The sequence below is a fragment of the Leucopleurus acutus genome (assembly GCF_964270905.1).
Source record: "Leucopleurus acutus genome assembly, chromosome: 7".
Lineage (NCBI taxonomy): Eukaryota > Metazoa > Chordata > Mammalia > Artiodactyla > Delphinidae > Leucopleurus > Leucopleurus acutus.
Window position 1 is genome coordinate 24,192,936 of NC_139150.1, and position 18,812 is coordinate 24,211,747.

General features: G+C 40.0%; 1 protein-coding gene across 1 annotated transcript in view; it reads left to right on the forward strand.

The window, feature by feature from the left end:
* The window catches only part of TMEM245 (transmembrane protein 245), a gene marked incomplete at its 5' end in the record, with an annotated part of 100,249 nt that overhangs the window by 53,536 nt on the left and 27,901 nt on the right, over positions 1-18,812 (forward strand). Inside the window, 4 exons of the mRNA XM_082842774.1 lie at positions 10,257-10,355; positions 12,766-12,897; positions 16,829-16,951; positions 17,080-17,225. Of these exons, the coding sequence (XP_082698900.1) occupies positions 10,257-10,355; positions 12,766-12,897; positions 16,829-16,951; positions 17,080-17,225 (500 nt within the window). The remainder of the gene's footprint in view (positions 1-10,256; positions 10,356-12,765; positions 12,898-16,828; positions 16,952-17,079; positions 17,226-18,812) is intronic.

Below are 18,812 nucleotides of genomic sequence, written 5' to 3' on the forward strand. Positions count from 1 at the left end.
CACAGCTAAGATCAGACTCCATGATATGGATTTGGGATATCTCTTTTTTTTTCCCCCTAGTTTTGCCTGTGGAAATGAAGGTAATTTGAAGTTTTAATGTATTGAAGTAATTAGGATTGTCTAGGGATTGACAAGATTTGTTGCAGTGAGATGTGTGCCAGAAAAAAAGTATTAGTGTGTGATTTCTTGTTTAAAATTCAAAAACAAAATCTCAAAAAAAAAAGGTATCTTGGAAATGACATTGTACATGCAGTAATCTGCTAACCTGAGGATGGAATTGTGGTCAACTTAAAAGTTAAGAGAAAAATGTGTTACTAATCTTCTGGCGTCCATGCCAGATAACCAAATCAACTGTCACATGGAAGTTTTAAAAAATATATTTATTGAATAAATGAAAGTTAAGTACAGTTGACCCTTGAACAATGTGGTGGTTAGAGGCGCTGACCTTCTCTGTGGTCAAAAAACTCCCATATAACTTTACAGTTGGTGCTCATATACCTGGTTCCACATCCTCAGATTCAACCAACCACAGACTGTGGAGCACTGTAGTACATATTTAGTGAAAAAAATCCACATGTAAGTGGACCTGTGCTGTTCCAACCTGTGTTGGTCAAAGGTCCACTGTATGTGGATATGCATCTCAGAACTAATATAGAAGAAAGATCCAGTCATTGCAGAAGCTTTTAGACTTTTATATGTATATATGCCTGACTTATTCTATGGAAAGCATAGCATTTAATTTTTGAATTATCTGTTCAGGAGAAATTTTTATTCTGGAATTCTTACGTATTTGGGAAAAGGATAAAGAAGGGGAATTTGGATAGCTGGAGAAATGTGCCTTAGATTTTAAAGAAGTAAATTTCAAATTACTTAGAGAAAAGATAGGTTTGAAACCTTTTGCTCAAGAGTCTAGAAGGGAAGACAGCTGAAGAGAGATGATATTGCTACGAAACATTGTAAAATATTTGTGATCCTCATTTGCAAGACACAGGGATAATATCTAAAAGCAACCATTGAATGTCCATTAACTGATGAATGGATAAATAAAATGTGGTATATCCACATACTGGGATATTATTTGGCCATAAAAAGGAAGGACAAACTGATACATTTTACAACATGGACGAACCTTGAAAACATTAGGCTATGTAAAGGAAGCAGTCATAAAAGACCACATCCATTTATGTAAAATGTGTTGAAGAGGCATATCTACAGAAACAAAGTAGAGTAGTCGTTTTCAGGGGTAGGGGGATTGGGGAGAAATGGGGGATTGATTACTAAAGAGTATGGAGTTTTCTTTTGCGGGAATGAAAATGTTCCAAAATTGATTTTGGTAATCGTTGCATAACTGTGAGTGTACTAAAAAACTGTTGAGTTATACACTTAAATGGATGAGTTGGAGAACCTTCAAGATGGCGGAGGAGGAAGACGTGGAGGTCCCCTTCCTCTCCACAAATACATGAAAAATACATCTACATGTGGAACAACTCCTACAGGACACATACTGAATGCTGGCAGAAGACCTCAGACTTCCCAAAAGACAAGAAAATCCCCACATACCTGGCCGTGTGGCTGACAGGGTCTTGGTGCCCCGGCTAGGTGTCGGGCCTGAGCTTCTGAGGTCGGAGAGCCGAGTTTAGGACATTGGACGACCAGAGACCTCCCTGCACCATGTAATATCAATCGGTGAGAGCTCTCCCAGAGATCTCTGTCTCAACACTGAGATCCAGCTCCATGCAACGGCCAGCAAGCTCCAGTGTTGGATGCCCCATGCCAAACAACTAGCAAGACAGGAACACAACCCCACCCATTAGCAGAGAGGCTGACTAAAATCATACTAAGTTCACAGCACCCCAAAACACAGCACCGGATGCAGCCCTGCCCACCAGAAAGACAAGATCCAGCCCCACCCACCAGAACACAGGCACCAGTCCCCTCCACCAGGAAGCCTACACAAGCCACTGAACGAACCTCACCCACTGGGGGCAGACACCAAAAACAATGGGAACTATGAACCTGCAGCCTGCAAAAAGGAGACCCCAAACACAGTAAGTTAAACAAAATGAGAAGACAGAGAAATATGCAGCAGATGAAGGAGCAAGGTAAAAACCCACCAGGCCTAACAAATGAAGAGGAAATAGGCAGTCTACCTGAAAAAGAATTCAGAGTAATGATAGTAAAGATGATCCAAAATCTTGGAAATAGAATGGAGAAAATAAACGAAACGTTTAACAAGGACCTAGAAGAACTAAAGAGCAAACAAACAATGATGACCAACACAATAAATGAAATTAAAAATTCTCTAGAAGGAATCAATAGCAGAATAACTGAGGCAGAAGAACGGATAAGTGACCTGGAAGATAAAATAGTGGAAATGACTACCGCGGAGCAGAATAAAGAAAAAAGAATGAAAAGAATTGAGGACAGTCTCAGAGACCTCTGGGACAACATTAAACACACCAACATTTGAATTATAGGGATCCCAGAAGAAGAAGAGAAAAAGAAAGGGTCTGAGAAAATATTTGAAGAGATTATAGTCAAAAACTTCCCTAACATGGGAAAGGAAATAGTCAAAAAAGTCCAAAAAGTACAGAGAGTCCCATACAGGATAAATCCATGGAGAAACATGCCAAGACACATATTAATCAAACTATCAAAAATTAAATACAAAGAAAAAATATTAAAAGCAGCAAGGGAAAACCAACAAATAACATGCAAGGGAATCCCCATAAGGTTAACAACTGATCTTTCAGCAGAAACTTTGTAAACCAGAAGGGAGTGGCAGGACATATTTAAAGTGATGAAAGGGAAAAACTTACAACCAAGATTACTCTACCCAGCAAGGATCTCATTCAGATTCGATGGAGAAATTAAAACCTTTATACAGACAAGCAAAAGTTAAGAGAATTCAGCAACACCAAACTAGCTTTACAACAAATGCTGAAGGAACTTCTCTAGGCAGGAAACACAAGAGAAGGAAAAGACCTACAAAAACAAACCCAAAACAATTAAGAAAATGGGAATAGGAACATACATATCGATAATTACCTTAAATGTAAATGGATTAAATGCTCCAACCAAAAGACATAGACTGACTGAATGGATACAAAAACAAGACCCGTATATATCCTGTCTACAAGAGACCCACTTCAGACCTCGGGACACATACAGACTGAAAATGAGGGGATGGGAAAAGATATCCCATGCAAATGGAAATCGAAAGAAAGCTGGAATAGCAATTCTCGTATCAGAAAAAATAGACTTTAAAATAAAGACTATTACAAGAAACAAAGAAGGACACTACATAATGATCAAGGGATCAATCCAAGAAGATATAACAATTGTAAATATCTATGCACCCAACATAGGAGCACCTCAATACTTAAGGCAAAGGCTAACAGCCTTAAAGGGGAAATTGACAGTAACACAATCATAGTAGGGGACTTTAACACCCCACTTTCACCAATGGACAGATCATCCAAAATGAAAATAAAGAAAGAAACACAAGCTTTAAATGACACATTAAACAAGATGGACTTAATTGATATTTATAGGACATTCCATCCAAAAACAACAGAATACACTTTTTTTTTAATGTCTTTATTGGAGTATAATTGCTTTACAATGATGTGTTAGTTTCTGCTTTAAAACAAAGTGAATCAGTTATACATATACATATGTCCCCATATCTCTTCTCTTGCTTCTCCTGCCCTCCCACACTCCCAATCCCAGCCCTCTACATGGTCACAAAGCACCAAGCTGATCTCCCTGTCCTATGTGGCTGCTTCCCATTAGCTATCTGTTTTACGTTTGGTAGTGTGTATATTTCCATGCCACTCTCTCACTTTGTCCCAGCTTACCCTTCCCCCTCCCCATATCCTCAAGTCCCTTCTCTAGTAAGTCTACATCTTTATTCCCGTTTTGCCCCTAGGTTCTTCGTGAACTTTTTTTTTTTTTTTTTAGATTCCATATATATGTGTTAGCATACAGTATTTGTTTTTCTCTTTCTGATTTACTTCACCCTGAATGATAGTCTCTAGGTCCATCCACCTCACTACAAATAACTCAGTTTCATTTCTTTTTATGGCTGAGTAATATTCCATTGTATATATGTGCCACATCTTCTTTATCCATTCATCTGTTGATGGACTCTTAGGTTGCTTCCATGTCCTGGCTATTATACACACAGGTCCAGCTACAATTTATCTGACTGTGACAGGGCCTTTCTAAGGCCCTGTCCTGGCTATTATAAATAGAGCTGCAGTGAACATTTTGGTACATGACTCTTTCTGAATTATGGTTTTCTCAGGGTATATGCCCAATAGTGGGATTGCTGGGTCGTATGGTAGTTCTATTTTTAGTTTTTTAAGGAACCTCCATACTGTCCTCCATAGTGGCTGTATCAATTTACATTCCCACCAACAGTGCAAGAGGGTTCCCTTTTCTCCACACCCCCTCCAACATTTATTGTTTCTAGATTTTTTGATGATGGCCATTCTGACCGGTGTGAGATGATACCTCATTGTAGTTTTGTTTGTTTGTTTGTTTTTGCAGTACACGGGCCTCTCACTGTTGTGGCCTCTCCCGTTGTGGAGCACAGGCTCCAGACGTGCAGGCTCAGTGGCCAGGGCTCACTGGCCCAGCCGCTCCACGGCACGTGGGATCTTCCCGGTCCGGGGCACGAACCTGTGTCCCCTGCATTGGCAGGCGGACTCTCAACCACTGCACCACCAGGGAAGCCCCTCGTTGTAGTTTTGATTTGCATTTCTCTAATGATTAATGATGTTGAGCATTCTTTCATGTGCTTGTTGGCATTCTGTATATCTTCTTTGGAGAAATGTCTGTTTAGGTCTTCTGCCCATTTTTGGATTGGGTTGTTTGGTTTTTTGCTATTGAGCTGCCTGAACTGCTTGTAAATTTTGGAGATTAATCTTTTGTCAGTTGCTTCCTTTGCAAATATCTTCTCCCATTCTGAGGGTTGTCTTTGGTCTTGTTTATGTTTCCTTTGCTGTGCAAAAGCTTTGAAGTTTCATTAGGTCCCATTTGTTTATTTTTGTTTTTATTTCCATTTCTCTAGGAGGTGGGTCAGAAAGGATCTTGCTGTGATTTATGTCATAGAGTGTTCTGCCTATGTTTCCCTCTAAGAGTTTGATGGTGTCTGGCCTTACATTTAGGTCTTTAATCCATTTTGATTTTATTTTTGTGTATGGTGTTAGGGAGTGTTCTAATTTCATTCTTTTACGTGTAGCTGTCCAGTTTTCCTAGCACCACATATTGAAGAGGCTGTCTTTTCTCCACTGTATTTTCTTGCCTCCTTTAGCAAAGATAAGGTGATCATATGTGCATGGGTTTATCTCTGGGCTTTCTTTGATATATATTTCTGTTTCTGTGCCAGTAGCATACTGTCTTGATTACGGTAGCTTTGTAGTATAGTCTGAAGTCAGGGAGCCTGATTCCTCCAGCTCCGTTTTTCATTCTCAAGATTGCTTTGGCTATTCTGGGTCTTTTGTGTTTCCATACAAATTGTGAAATTTTTTGTTCTAGTTCTGTGAAAAATGCCAGTGGTAGTTTGATAGGGATTGCATTGAATCTGTAGGTTGCTTTGGGTAATAGAGTCATTTTCACAATGTTGATTTTTCCAATCCAAGAACATGGTATATCTCTCCATCTATTTTTATTATCTTTAATTTTTTTCATCAGTGTCTGATAACTTCTGCATACAGGTCTTTTGTCTCCTTAGGTAGATTTATTCCTAGATATTTTATTCTTTTTTTTGCAGTGGTAAATGGGAGTGTTTTCTTAATTTCACTTTCAAATTTTTCATCATTAGTGTTCTTAAGTGCTCATGGAACATTCTCCAGGATAGATCATATCTTGGGTCAGAAATCAAGCCTTGGTGAATTTAAGAAAATTGAAATCATATCCAGTATCTTTTCTGACCACAACACTATGAGACTAGACATTGATTACAGGAAAAAAACTGTAAAAAATACAAACATATGGAGGCTAAACAAGACGCTACTAAATAACCAAGAGATCACTGAAAAAATCAAAGAGGAAATCAAAAAATACCTAGAAACAAATGACAATGAAAACACGACGACCGAAAGCCAATGGGATGCAGCGAAAGCAGTTCTAAGAGCGAAATTCATAGCAATACAATCCTACCTCAAGAAACAAGGAAAATCTCAAGTAAACAACCTAAGCTTACACCTAAAGCATTAGCGAAAGAAGAACAAAACTCAGTGTTAGCAGAAGGAAAGAAATTATAAAGATCAGATCAGAAATAAATGAAACAGAAATGAAGAAAACAATAGCAAAGATGAATAAAACTAAAGGCTGGTTCTTTGAGAAGATAAACAAAATTGATAAACCATTAGCCGGACTCATCAAGAAAAAAATGAAGACTCAAATCAACAGAATTAGAAATGAAAAAGGAGAAGTAACAGCTGTACTGCAGAAATAAAAAGGATCATGAGAGACTACTACAAGCAACTATATGCCAATAAAATAGACAACCTGGAAGAAATGGACAAATTCTTAGAAAAGCACAACCTTCCGAGACTGAACCAGGAAGAAATAGAAAATATAAACAGACCAGTCACAAGCAATGAAATTGAGACTGTGATTAAAAATCTTCCAGCAAACAAAAGCCCAGGACCATATGGCTTCACAGGCAAATTCTATCAAACATTTATAGAAGAGCTAACACCTCTCCTTCTCAAAACTCTTCCAAAATATAGCAGAGGGCGGAACACTCCCAGACTCATTCTGTGAGGCCACCATCACCCAGATACCAAAACCAGGCAAAGGTGTCACAAGAAAAGAAAACTACTGGCCAATATCACTGATGAACATAGATGCAAAAATTCTCAACAAAATACTTGCAAACAGAATCCAACAGCACATTAAAAGGACCATCTACCGTGATCAAGTGGAGTTAATCCCAGGAATGCAAGGATTATTCATTATACACAAATCAATCAACGTGACACACCATATTAACAAATTGAAGAATAAAAACCATATGATAATTTCACAGATGCAGAAAAAGCTTTCGACAAAATTCAACACCCATTTATGATAAAAACTCTCCCAAAAGTAGGCATAGAGGGAACCTACCTAAACATAATAAAAGCCATATATGACAAACCCACGGCCAACATTGTTCTCAGTGGTGAGGAACTGAAACCACTTCCTCTAAGATCAGGAACAAGTCAAGGTTGCCCACTCTTACCGCTGTTATTGAACATAATTTTGGAAGTTTTAGACACAGCAGTCAGAGAAGGAAAAGAAATAAAAGAAATCCAAATAGGAAAAGAAGAAGTAAAACTGACATTGTTTGCAGATGACATGATACTATACATAGAGAATTCTAAAGATGCTACCAGAAAACTACTAGAGCTAAACAATGAATTTGGTAAAATAGCAGGATTAATGTACAGAAATCTCTTGCATTCCTATACACTAATGATGAAAAATATGAAAGAGAAATTAAGGAAACACTCCCATTTACCATTGTAACAAAAAGAATAAAATACCTAGGAATCTACCTAAGGAGGCAAAAGACCTGTATGCAGAGAACTATAAGACACTGATGAAAGAAATTAAAGATGATACAAACAGATGGAGAGATGTACCATGTTCTTGGATTGGAAGAATAAACATTGTGAAAATGACAGTGCTACCCAGAGCAATCTACAGATTCAACGCAATCCCTATCAGACTACCAATGGCATTTTTCACAGAACTAGAACAAAAAATTGCACAATTTGTATGGAAATGCAAAAGACCCTGAATAGCCAAAGCAATGTTGAGAAAGAAAAATTGGAGCTGGAGGAATCAGGCTCCCTGACTTCAGACTATACTACAAAGCTACGGTAATCAAGACATTATGGTACTGGCACAAAAACAGAAATATAGATCAATGGAACAGGATAGAAAGCCCAGAGATAAACCCATGTACATATGGTCACCTTATCTTTTTCTTTTTTTAAAATTTATTTATTTTTTATTTTTATTTTTGGCTGCGTTGGGTCTTTGTTGCTATGCATGGGCTTTTTCTGGTTGCGGCGAGTGGGGGCTATCTTCATTGCTTTGCACGGGCTTCTCATTGCGGTGGCTTCTCTTGTTGCAGAGCACGGGCTCTAGGCCTGTGTCATACAACATCCTCGCTTTAACTATCCTTTCTACTTGTATTCTCTTTTTAAAATTTGTACCTAGAGATACTGCCCTGATACAGCAAGAGAATAAGTAATGAGTGCATTTCCTGTGTCCCTTCTCTGATGACAAGAATGAAGAAGATGACAGCCAGTGCACAAACATGTCAGGCACTGTTCTAAATGCTGGCGAAAAGCAGTAAACCAGAAAGAGTTACAGCTCTCCTAGAGCCTTACATTCCGGGTGAAAGGAGACCAGCATTAAACGTGCAAACAAAAGTTTCAGATCTGAAAGTGCTGTGACCAGAGTAAACAGAGTGATGTGGTAGAGAGTAACTCCAAGTGATGCTTTAGCTAGAATGGCCAGAGAATGCCTCTGAGAAGGTAATGTTTTCACTAAGACTTGAGTGGTGAGAAGGAGGCAATTTATGAAGGTCTTCGAAAAGAATGTTTCAAGTTGAGGGCATAGAAAATTGAGAGGCCCTGAGATGGGAAGGAGCTTGAATGAGGGAAAGGAAGGTCACTGTGGCTGGAATAGGGGATGTGGTGATGAGACAAGCCTTGAGGTCATAAAGAACTTGGGATTTTAATTTAGCTACAAAGGACTTTAAAACAGGGATATGACCAGATTTAGGATATTGAAAGCTCATCTTGGCTGCTTTATGGAGGAGTGGGCAAGAATGAAGAAGGCAGGGAGACCAATTGAAAGATTATTCTGATAGTCTAGGTGAGATGTTGACGAGTTGGACTAAGATCGCAGAAGTGGGAATTGAGAGAAATTGTCATATTTGGGATATGTTTTTGAGGTTGTCTTGACATGAATTGCTCATGGATTGGTTATGGAGTGCAAGGGAAGGAAGTTTTTGGTTTGTCCAACTAGAAGGTTAGCTGTACGCTTAGATGAAAAGAATTGGAGGTGGTAGTGCGGTGTAGGTGTTGCATGTAGATTGGTAATTCTGTTTCAGGGCATATTAAATATCTTAAGTAGAGATGCAGTTGCACATACATAGCTGGAGCTCAAGGGAGAGATCTGGGCTGTAGATGGAAGTTTGAATATCATATAGTACCCATGTGATTGGTAGAGATGAACTGTATTAGTTTTGGTAGGGCTGCCATAACAAAGTACCATGAACTTTGTGCTTCAATAACATAAATTAATTTTCTCACAATTCTAGAGGCTACAGGTCCAAGATCAAGGAGTCAGCAGAATTGGTTTCTTCTGAGGCCTCTTTCAGCTTGGCTTATAGATGGCCTTTGTCTTTACATGGTCTTTCCTCTATGTGTGTTTATGTCCTAATGTCCTCTTTTTTTTTTTTTTTTTTTTTTTGCGGTACGCAGGCCTCTCACTGTTGTGGCCTCTGCCGTTGCGGAGCACAGGCTCCGGACACGCAGGCTCAGCGGCCATGGCTCACCGGCTCAGCCGCTCTGCGGCATGTGGTATCTTCCCGGACCGGGGCACGAACCCATGTCCCCTGCATCGGCAGGCAGACTCTCAATCACTGTGCCACCAGGGAAGCCCATGTCCTCTTTTTATAAGAACACAGTAATATTGAATTAGGACCTACCCCAATGATCTCATTTTAATTTGGTTACCTCCTTAAAGACCCTATCTGCAAATATAGTCACATTCTGAGGTACTGGCTGTTAGGACTTCAGCATAAGAATTTAGGGGCGGGGGACACAATTAAGCCCATAACATGGCCTAAGGGGAGAATATAGCTAGAAGAGGACCAAAGGTAGATTCCTGCAGCACTTAAGCTTTTGAAGGTCAGAGAAGTAAGCTAGCAGAGAAGACTGAGGGCACTTAAGGTCAGAAAAGTCAGTAAGCATGGCTTAATTCTCTTAAAACCTAAAGAAGCTCTCTTAGAGACCTAAGAATAAAGGAAAGAAAAAAGAAGCAAAAAGATGGGAGAGAGGAAATTTACTGGGGATATTGAGAAGTAGAGTTTAAGAAAAGAACATAATGTGGTTAGAGGCAATTAAATAGGCTGGAACATTTTAGTTTGATTTGGTACAAATATAAAGACCCAGCATGTATTAATTTTACTGAATTGTTGCCTGAAATATTAAACCAGATTATATCTGTATTTCTTCCAGCTTCATAAAATTCTTGGAGATAAGGTGAACAATACTGCCGTAATTGAAAAGCAGGTGCTAGAACTTTGGGACAGACTGTATCATTCTTGGTTTGTAAAGGTAAGTTATTTTAGCTAAGGATTTCAGTTGTAAACTAATAGTGTCCTTTTATTTTATGGACTCATTGACTAGGTAGGATTGTGTTAACATTGGGGTTTTATTTATTGACATTTTTAAGCTGCAAGTTCTTTTTTTTTTCTTTTTTTCTTTTACGGTATGCGGGCCTCTTACTGTTGTGGCCTCTCCCATTGCGGAGCACAGGCTCAGCGGCCATGTCTCACAGGCCCAGCCGCTCCGCGGCATGTGGGATCTTCCCGGACCAGGGCACGAACCCGTGTCCCCTGCATCGGCAGGCGGACTCTCAACCACTGCGCCACCAGGGAAGCCCAAGCTGCAGGTTCTTAAACCTCAGGTCACTAAAAGTCAGCTTGAATTGATGATTAGTCTCCACGGCAGAACCCACCAGTCTCTGGTGTATCAGTATTCCATCCTCTGTTCATTACCATCAACAGCATCCCATCCTCTAGAGCAGATTTGTACAGTAGAAATGTAATGAATGCAAGTCATACATGTTAATTTTTCTAGTGGCCACATTTAAAAAAAAACTAGGACAGGTGAAATTAATTTTAATAATGTATTTTACTTAACCCAGTATACCGAATATATGTCATTTCCATATGGAATGAATAAAAAAATTTAATGAGGTTTTATATATATATATATATATATATATAAAATTTTTTCCATTTTTGGATTAGCCACATTTTAGGTACTCAGTAGCCATATGTGGGTAGTGGCTACTATTTGGGACAATACAGCTTCAGACTAAGAAATTTTCTCTTTGAGGAAGTGAAAATAGATGCAAAAGTTTAGAGAGATTTATTTTATTTTAAATAAACCTTTAATGCTACTTGTGCTGATGTACTCCAATTTCAGAATTTATGACGAAAAATAGTATCATTTTTCATTAAATATAAAAATGATGGTTTGAAAGCAGCTAGTTGTGCCAGGCTGTTCTGTACACTGCGTTGGCAAGGCCTGTGGGCCATTAGGAGCTGTGCTGTGGAAGATGCCCATCCAGGGGAAGGAGATAGAGTGGGGCAGAGTTCGTGGTTGGTTTCTCCCTGGGTTGATCTAAACAGAAGAGAAACATAAATAAATCTCTTAACTTGGGGTTTGGGGGTAGGAGGGCTTGATTTAAATTTGAATTTGTTGCTCAGTGACCTGTTTGGCATTGTGTACTCCTGCCCCAGGAGGAGTCGAAGGAACAGTGATGGTTTTTGTGGCTTTCCAAAACTGGGAGTTAAAACTAACTGGGCGGGCTTCCCTGGTGGCGCAGTGGTTGAGAGTCCGCCTGCCGATGCAGGGGACACGGGTTCGTGCCCCGGTCTGGGAAGATCCCACATGCCACGGAGCAGCTGGGTCTGTGAGCCATGGCCGCCGAGCCTGCGCGTCCGGAGCCTGTGCTCCGCAACGGGAGAGGCCACAACAGTGAGAGGCCCGCGTACCGCAAAAAAAAAAAAAAAAAAAAAAACTAACTGGGGGATCTCTGGGTAGATATCTGCTGAAGAGCCACACTATTGGAAAGGTTGCATCCACTTCTTCTGCTGACTCTGGGGCTTCTGCTTACAGACAAACAGCTTTTACTGTCCCTCACCCCCTTTGAGCTTCACTTATGGTCCAGGGTGGTCAGTGTTTTAAAAGCATAGGTTTGTAAGTGGGTAAGTGCATTGCTTTCTTTACCTGTTTTACTAGGATCTAATGTCTTCATTGCATAATGAAGGCAGGCATCACAGTGCTGTTTGAAAAAAGTGCGAGAATGGAAACACAAGAATGTTAAGAATCTACTTCTATTTCTAAATTTTAACCTTACCAGTCACTTTGTTTATACATCACATCACTCTTTCAAATCTGTTATTCCTGCATTTCTGCCAATGTAATTCTCTTCCAGATAGACAAGCTGGATTCCCCCGACCCTTGTTTTCCCCTGTTTTATTGAGATATGATTGACATATAACATTGTATTGGTTTTAGCTGTACCTTTTCATATTTCCCCTCTGCTTCCTTTAGCGTGTATGGAGGAGTAATAAGAGAGATGAGCAAAGGAGGAAAAAAGCAAAACTGGGAGACCAAGAGAAAGGTTAGAGGGGCTAAAAGGGAAAAATAAGATGAAAGTATATGCTGCGTTCCTGTTCAGTTGAACATACTGACGGGTAAAGTGTGTTCATGAACATACTTAGAAGGGAAGCTTTTAAGCTAGAATGAGACACAGTAACTAGACTGTAAACAGAAAAATATATTTCAGGTCTTTCGGTGGAGTTCTTTGTTGATTTCTTAAATAATAAAAAGTTTTTCACCTTTGTGCACTTACTAAATTGCTCAAGTGGACCTAAAACAAAATAGGCTATTTTTACCTCCTATTCTTTAGGTTAAGATGGAGATTTCATGTCTGAACTGTTCTATTCCATAGAATGTAACGCACTCTGGAAGGCTCAAAGGACACAAGATGCACATAAGTCGTCAGAATAGCTGGCTGGGAGACATTCTGGACTGGCAGGATATCGCTTCCTTTGTCCATGAGAACATTGAGACATTTCTTTCGGTAAGAAATAGTATTTATAGTTAAACTGGACTTAGAAACAAAAACAGAAACTCTAATTCCCAGTTTTCTTCACACACTGAAAGGCCTTTCGGTACCCTGTTTTTAATGCCATGACAGTTACAGTTTGGAGAGTTCGAAATGCACTAGAAAGATGTCCAAAAGCCATAGGCCTCAGGTGTAACTCCCTGATGCCTCCTGTGGTTGAAGAGTAACCAAAAGATGCTGACTCAGGTAGCACACGTAATGCTGTGGCTCTCAGATTCTGAGATGGTATCCTTGTCCCCTAGGCTGACCAGAATGTTCCCAGTTGGACCACTAGAGAGGGAGCCACCTTTGGTGGGTGAAGCCCTGTGGCAGATGGAAATATGGTTCCAGTCACATTAGAGAGACTGGACGTTTAAAGGCTTCGCTTATTATCATCCCACCTGTCCTTCCCTCATGAACCACCCACCTCTGCCTTGTTTACCAAAGGATCAAAGGAACAGCTTGCCGTGTTGCCAAGTTTCAGCAACTATTCTTCATTCCATAGCCTACTTTGTGAGGTATCTTGCTCTGTGGCTTTTCACAGAGATGAGAAGACTTCTCTTGTGAATAAACTTGTAACTCTCATCATGTTAATAAAAGTGGAGGTTTGCTGTGCTAGATATTTTTAAAATTTAATTTTTATCAAAATAATAGATGACCATAGCTTAAAGGTCAAAAATGTTTTAAGGTTTTTAATAAAAAATAGCAGTGCCCCTGCTCTGTGCTTCCCCACTTCAGTCTCATTCTCCAAAAAGAGCTCTCAATTCTTTTAGCTTTCTCTGTGTATTTACCTCTAAATTTCTTAAATAATGTTTATGCTGCTCTTTCTTGGTTTTACAATATTATCTTTTGGCTTCCTAACATGGAAGATGAAGATACAAGTCCCTCAGTGCTTCCTTACAGCTCCCTTGGGGTTTTCTTACGACTCCTTTGGTCCCTTCACCCAGTCCCTTCACCCATCCCTGCACTCACATTTTCCCTTTCTCCCAATCGCCTAATGTAGCTACAACAGTTTGAAATTACATCTAGAAATTCATGTCCTTCAATTCTAATAATGTTGTTTTTGATGATCCCTTCCCTCTGTTTTCTGTAGTCCAGTGGCTCTCAGATTTTGGTGTGAGGACTCCAAAGAGCTTTTGCTGATGTAGGTTCTATTGATACTTACTGTATTAGCAGTTAAAACTGAGAACTTTAGGGCTTCCCTGGTGGCGCAGTGGTTGAGCGTCCGCCTGCCGATGCAGGGGACACGGGTTCGTGCCCCGGTCCGGGAAGATCCCACATGCCGCAGAGCAGCTGGGCCCGTGAGCCATGGCCGCTGAGCCTGCACATCCGGAGCCTGTGCTCTGCAATGGGAGAGGCCACAACAGTGAGAGGCCCGCGTACCGCAAAAAAACAACAACAACAACAACAAAAAAAACTGAGAACTTTAAAAATATTTATCAATTCACTAAAAAATAACGTTACTTGTTGACATGAAGGGCATGCTTGTTATGTCTGAAAAATAACCATTTTCCAAAACAGAAAAAATGATTTAGTGTGAAGAGTGGCTTTCTTTACATTTTTGCAAACCTGTTTAATTTTGCAAACCTCATATTTGTTTCTGCATTCAGTCTGTTGGAATATGTTGTTTTGGTTGAAGTATATGAGGAAATCTAGCCTCACACAGATATATAGCTGGAAAAGAGGGTAGTCTTTTAATAACCTTTTCAGATCATCGTGACTATTCTTTGATACTACACCAAAACTCAACAAATGGTATTTCTTAAAGGTTAGTTGCAGTGTAGAATTTGAAACCGTATCAGTGAACCTTTTCTACTCCCCTATATTAAGGTCCCTTGATCTATCTTGGCTAGGAATGGATCTTCTACCCTTACATGATTTTGTAATGTGCACTGGTCATTTGGAATATTGGTTCACTAATATCTAATTCTAAATATTGACACGTTTTGTTATACAGTATTAAAAAAGTTACATTCTTTAATATCACCACCTATCTCATCAGAACAAATTTTAAGAAACTGTCAAGGTCAGACCTTGATTGAACTTTTTGGTTTTATAATACCCAGCATCTCTTTCTTCTTTTCTGAACCTTTCTTCCTAATCCCTTTGAGTACATAGAAAAGTTACTAGATTGTCAGTGACTACCAGTCTACAATTAATGTATTCAGTTAATTTCTTAAGAATTACCACAGAGTATTTCCTATCAGTATGACCCAGAAACTATTTAAAAAATTTTTTTGATAAAAATTCCAAAGTGACTGAATTCCCCAAAAGAATGTTTGTAAAAATCACAAGTAAGGGCATTGTTGGTTTGTTTCTTAGAATCAGTGGCAGTATTCATTCATTCTTTATCCCATAAGGTCAAACAGTCAATCATGCATATTTTTGTAGGCATCATGAAGCATTTTCAAGATTTTATGTAAGGAGTTATTGTAAATGAAACTAGCCTGCCAAAGTCCTCTTATGAAGGCTGAGCTGAGGTTTGCAAGAAATGCTGAGGACAACAAAATATGCCTTTATAAGTGGTACATTTGAGGTAGGAAAGGAATGGATAGGCCTTTCATGGAAGAGATGGTATAACTTGAGCATATGACAAAAACCAGAACTTCTTTTTTGGAAAGGGCAGCAAAATAAAACCAGCCATTAGGAGTTCTGGTCCTAGGTCTAGTTCCACTTATTAGCTTCATGCCCTTGGGCAAGTTTTTAAAAATCTCTGAGCTTCGGTTTGTATATCTGTAAAATAAAGATGATATCATCTACATTGCCTCCCTCGCTGCATTGCTGTGAGGTTTATGCGAGCATTTTGAAAACTATAATGGAAGGTGTTTTTCTGATCATCTTGCTTCCTTGTTTTTCATTAAAAGGAAGGATAGTCCTCTTGGGGAGAATAATAGAACAGACATTATCATATGGGACTTTAAGTTCATGAAGAGATAGGAAATATCTATAACACACCTACGTGAAAACACGTAGGTGTGTTATAGATATTATACATCTTCTTTCAGTAATATTTAACATGTATTAACATCTGGTTTTAGTGAATTTGCAGGTGATGGATCAGATGAACTCAATACGTCTTGATATAGGGTCATTATCTGTCTGAGGAAAGGTTGTCAGCTGCAGAGCTCTGACCCCATCTGTTCATTTCTTTTATTGTGACTTTAGTGAAGTCATTGAAGTGATGCTTTTGTGTTTGTTGTTGGTTCCAAGTTGAAGATGGCAAGTCGGTGGGGGAGGTATAGCTAATCAGACTAATGTTAGAATTTCTTGGCCTGTGCTTGTGGTCCTACAAGCTACATACAACTACAGGTTGCATTCTGGCATATTCTCCTGTAGGTATTTTTTCTATGCGTGCCATTTTCATAGTTATAATCATGCTATAAATAAGCTTCTTTGTCCTGTTCTTTAAACTTAGCATTGTATCATAAAATATTTTTCTGTGTTATAATAGAGATTTTTTTTTTTTTTTTTTTTTTTTTTTTTTTTTGCGGTACGCGGGCCTCTCACCGTTGTGGCCTCTCCCGCTGCGGAGCACAGGCTCCGGACGCGCAGGCTCAGCGGCCATGGCTCACGGGCCCAGCCGCTCCGCGGCATGTGGGATCTTCCCGGACCGGGGCACGAACCCGTGTCCCCTGCATCGGCAGGTGGGCTCTCAACCACTGCGCCACCAGGGAAGCCCAATAGAGATGTTTTAATGGCTGCCTGTTATTATTTGTAGTACATTCACCATAATTTACTTAACCATTTTCCTTACTAATCAACATTCAAATGTTTTCAGATAAAATAATACTCAGTTCTTGTTGTTTCAGTTTATGGTAGTAAAACACTCCATGAGAGCACACTAGAGAGCTGTAGAAACCTCTTTCCTGAGGATGAGTTCTCATATTTAGCCTTCCCTCCTCGCCAGATCTTAGAGTCCCTGTGGATCGTGATGAGCCGGAACGTGAGCCTGCTCTTCACCACTGTCACCACGCTCCTGGCCATCCTCTTCTACAGCGGGACTGCCCTCCTCAACTTTGTTCTGTCTCTGGTATGTACACACAGATGAGTACGTGTCACACTCCTTCTTCAGTAAAGCATATTCTTGGTTCCATTTATGTTTCCTTCCTGTAGTTTCCAAATGTGATATTTTAGGAGGTACTGTCCTTTGTTTTGCAGATAATTTTCCTGACCACACTATTTTATCTGTTAAGTTCCAGTGATGAGTACTACAAGCCAGTGAAGTGGGTGATAAGCCTGACACCATTATCTCAGCCAGGTCCTTCTTCCAATATTATTGGCCAGTCTGTGGAAGAAGCTATCAGGTAGGGAAAAGATTTATGTTGTTCTTACTTCCTTCAGAAACTGCTCTCCATGAGAGGCCCATTTTTCTGTCTTGAGCCTTCCTGGTAACATTCAGTGCTAAGCTATTGAGGGACATTGGTATTTTCAAAATTTTTGTTTTTTTTTGCGGTACGTGGGCCTCTCACTGTTGTGGCCTCTCCCGTTGCGGAGCACAGGCTCTGGACGCGCAGGCTCAGCAGTCATGGCTCACGGGCCAGCCGCTCCGCGGCATGTGGGATCTTCCCGGACCGGGACACGAACCTGTGTCCCCTGCATTGGCAGGCGGACTCTCAACCACTGCGCCACCAGGGAGGCCCCTGGTATTTTCAGATTTTTAACATCTCCTTTGAGAGGATAATGTAAAACAGTTTTAATATCTTACTCTCAAGCCTATGATGTACAAAGGTCTAATGGCCTGTCCCCAGGCCCTTGCTGCAGCTTCTAATCGTCACGTAATTTGCTCGAGAGAAGGCCCTCCTGCACCCTGCACCACACATACACCTCAGCTTCTCTCAGAACCCTCCTTGTATTCTCAGGAATTCTAGCTTTGCTTGGGGAGGAGAGTAGGTGGCCTTCCTGTTTCTTCCTCTGTCACTCTGCAGCCAGGCTGTGTCCTCTGCAGAGGGTAGTTTGGATACCGGAAATGCAAAATTTGGGGTTATTTCCAAGTCACGCGCTCTGTGTGTATCGCAGGTTCCAGCCAGAAATTTCCATCATGTCTTCTGGGGTCTGTGTATTGCAGGCTTGATTTCTGAATGAGATGATTCTTCAGCTTTTATTCTTCATATCCTCTTTCCAAGTCACTGACGCCTTTTTCTTTTTCCTCTTCATCATGTCAGGTAGGGAGAGGCCTTTTGCAGCCTTGTCTCAGCTCCTTCCCAAAGCTTTGTCCCTCATTGCTCTAACTCATTAATAAGACTCTACTTCATTTTGACTTCTTATGAATAGCTACTCAAATGAAATCCTCATGTTATCCATTAGAGCTCCTTTTTCTAATAAGCTGTTAGGCGGTCTAAAGCTTCTCTTGAATAGTGAATCTTTGGCTGGCATTTCTGTTTCCACATACTTTTAAGAAAATGGTAATTTCTTGAAACTAGTCTGCCACAGAAATGTTGATTTGACCTGATAATTCTGTCTGACTGATTTTGGCTTATTTTTTCACTGTGTTCATGTAACAGCTGGTGAGGATACCACTTTGATCTTTGGAAAACCCTTGGTTACATTCAAATAGCATGCATGCACCTAAAATATATTTTCTCCGGAAACTTTGCTAGGTTTTCTGTTTTTCCTCCTACTTTATTGGACAGTAGGTGGGATTAAAACCAAAAAAGCTCTTATCCCCTTTGGTGCTCCCAGGTATCCACATGGAGCTATCCATGTAAATATTCTGGGTTTGGGAGTATATTGTCTACTGTAACAGCTTTCAGGGTGAAGTTGTCTTCAGGAAAGATACTTGCTGGCTTTAGCATCCCTTCTAAGCCTATTTGACCATTGGTTTTCATTTTATTAATCTATCAATAGATTAACTTTAGTGTATCTAAGTGACATCTGTCTCAAAAAAGTTTATG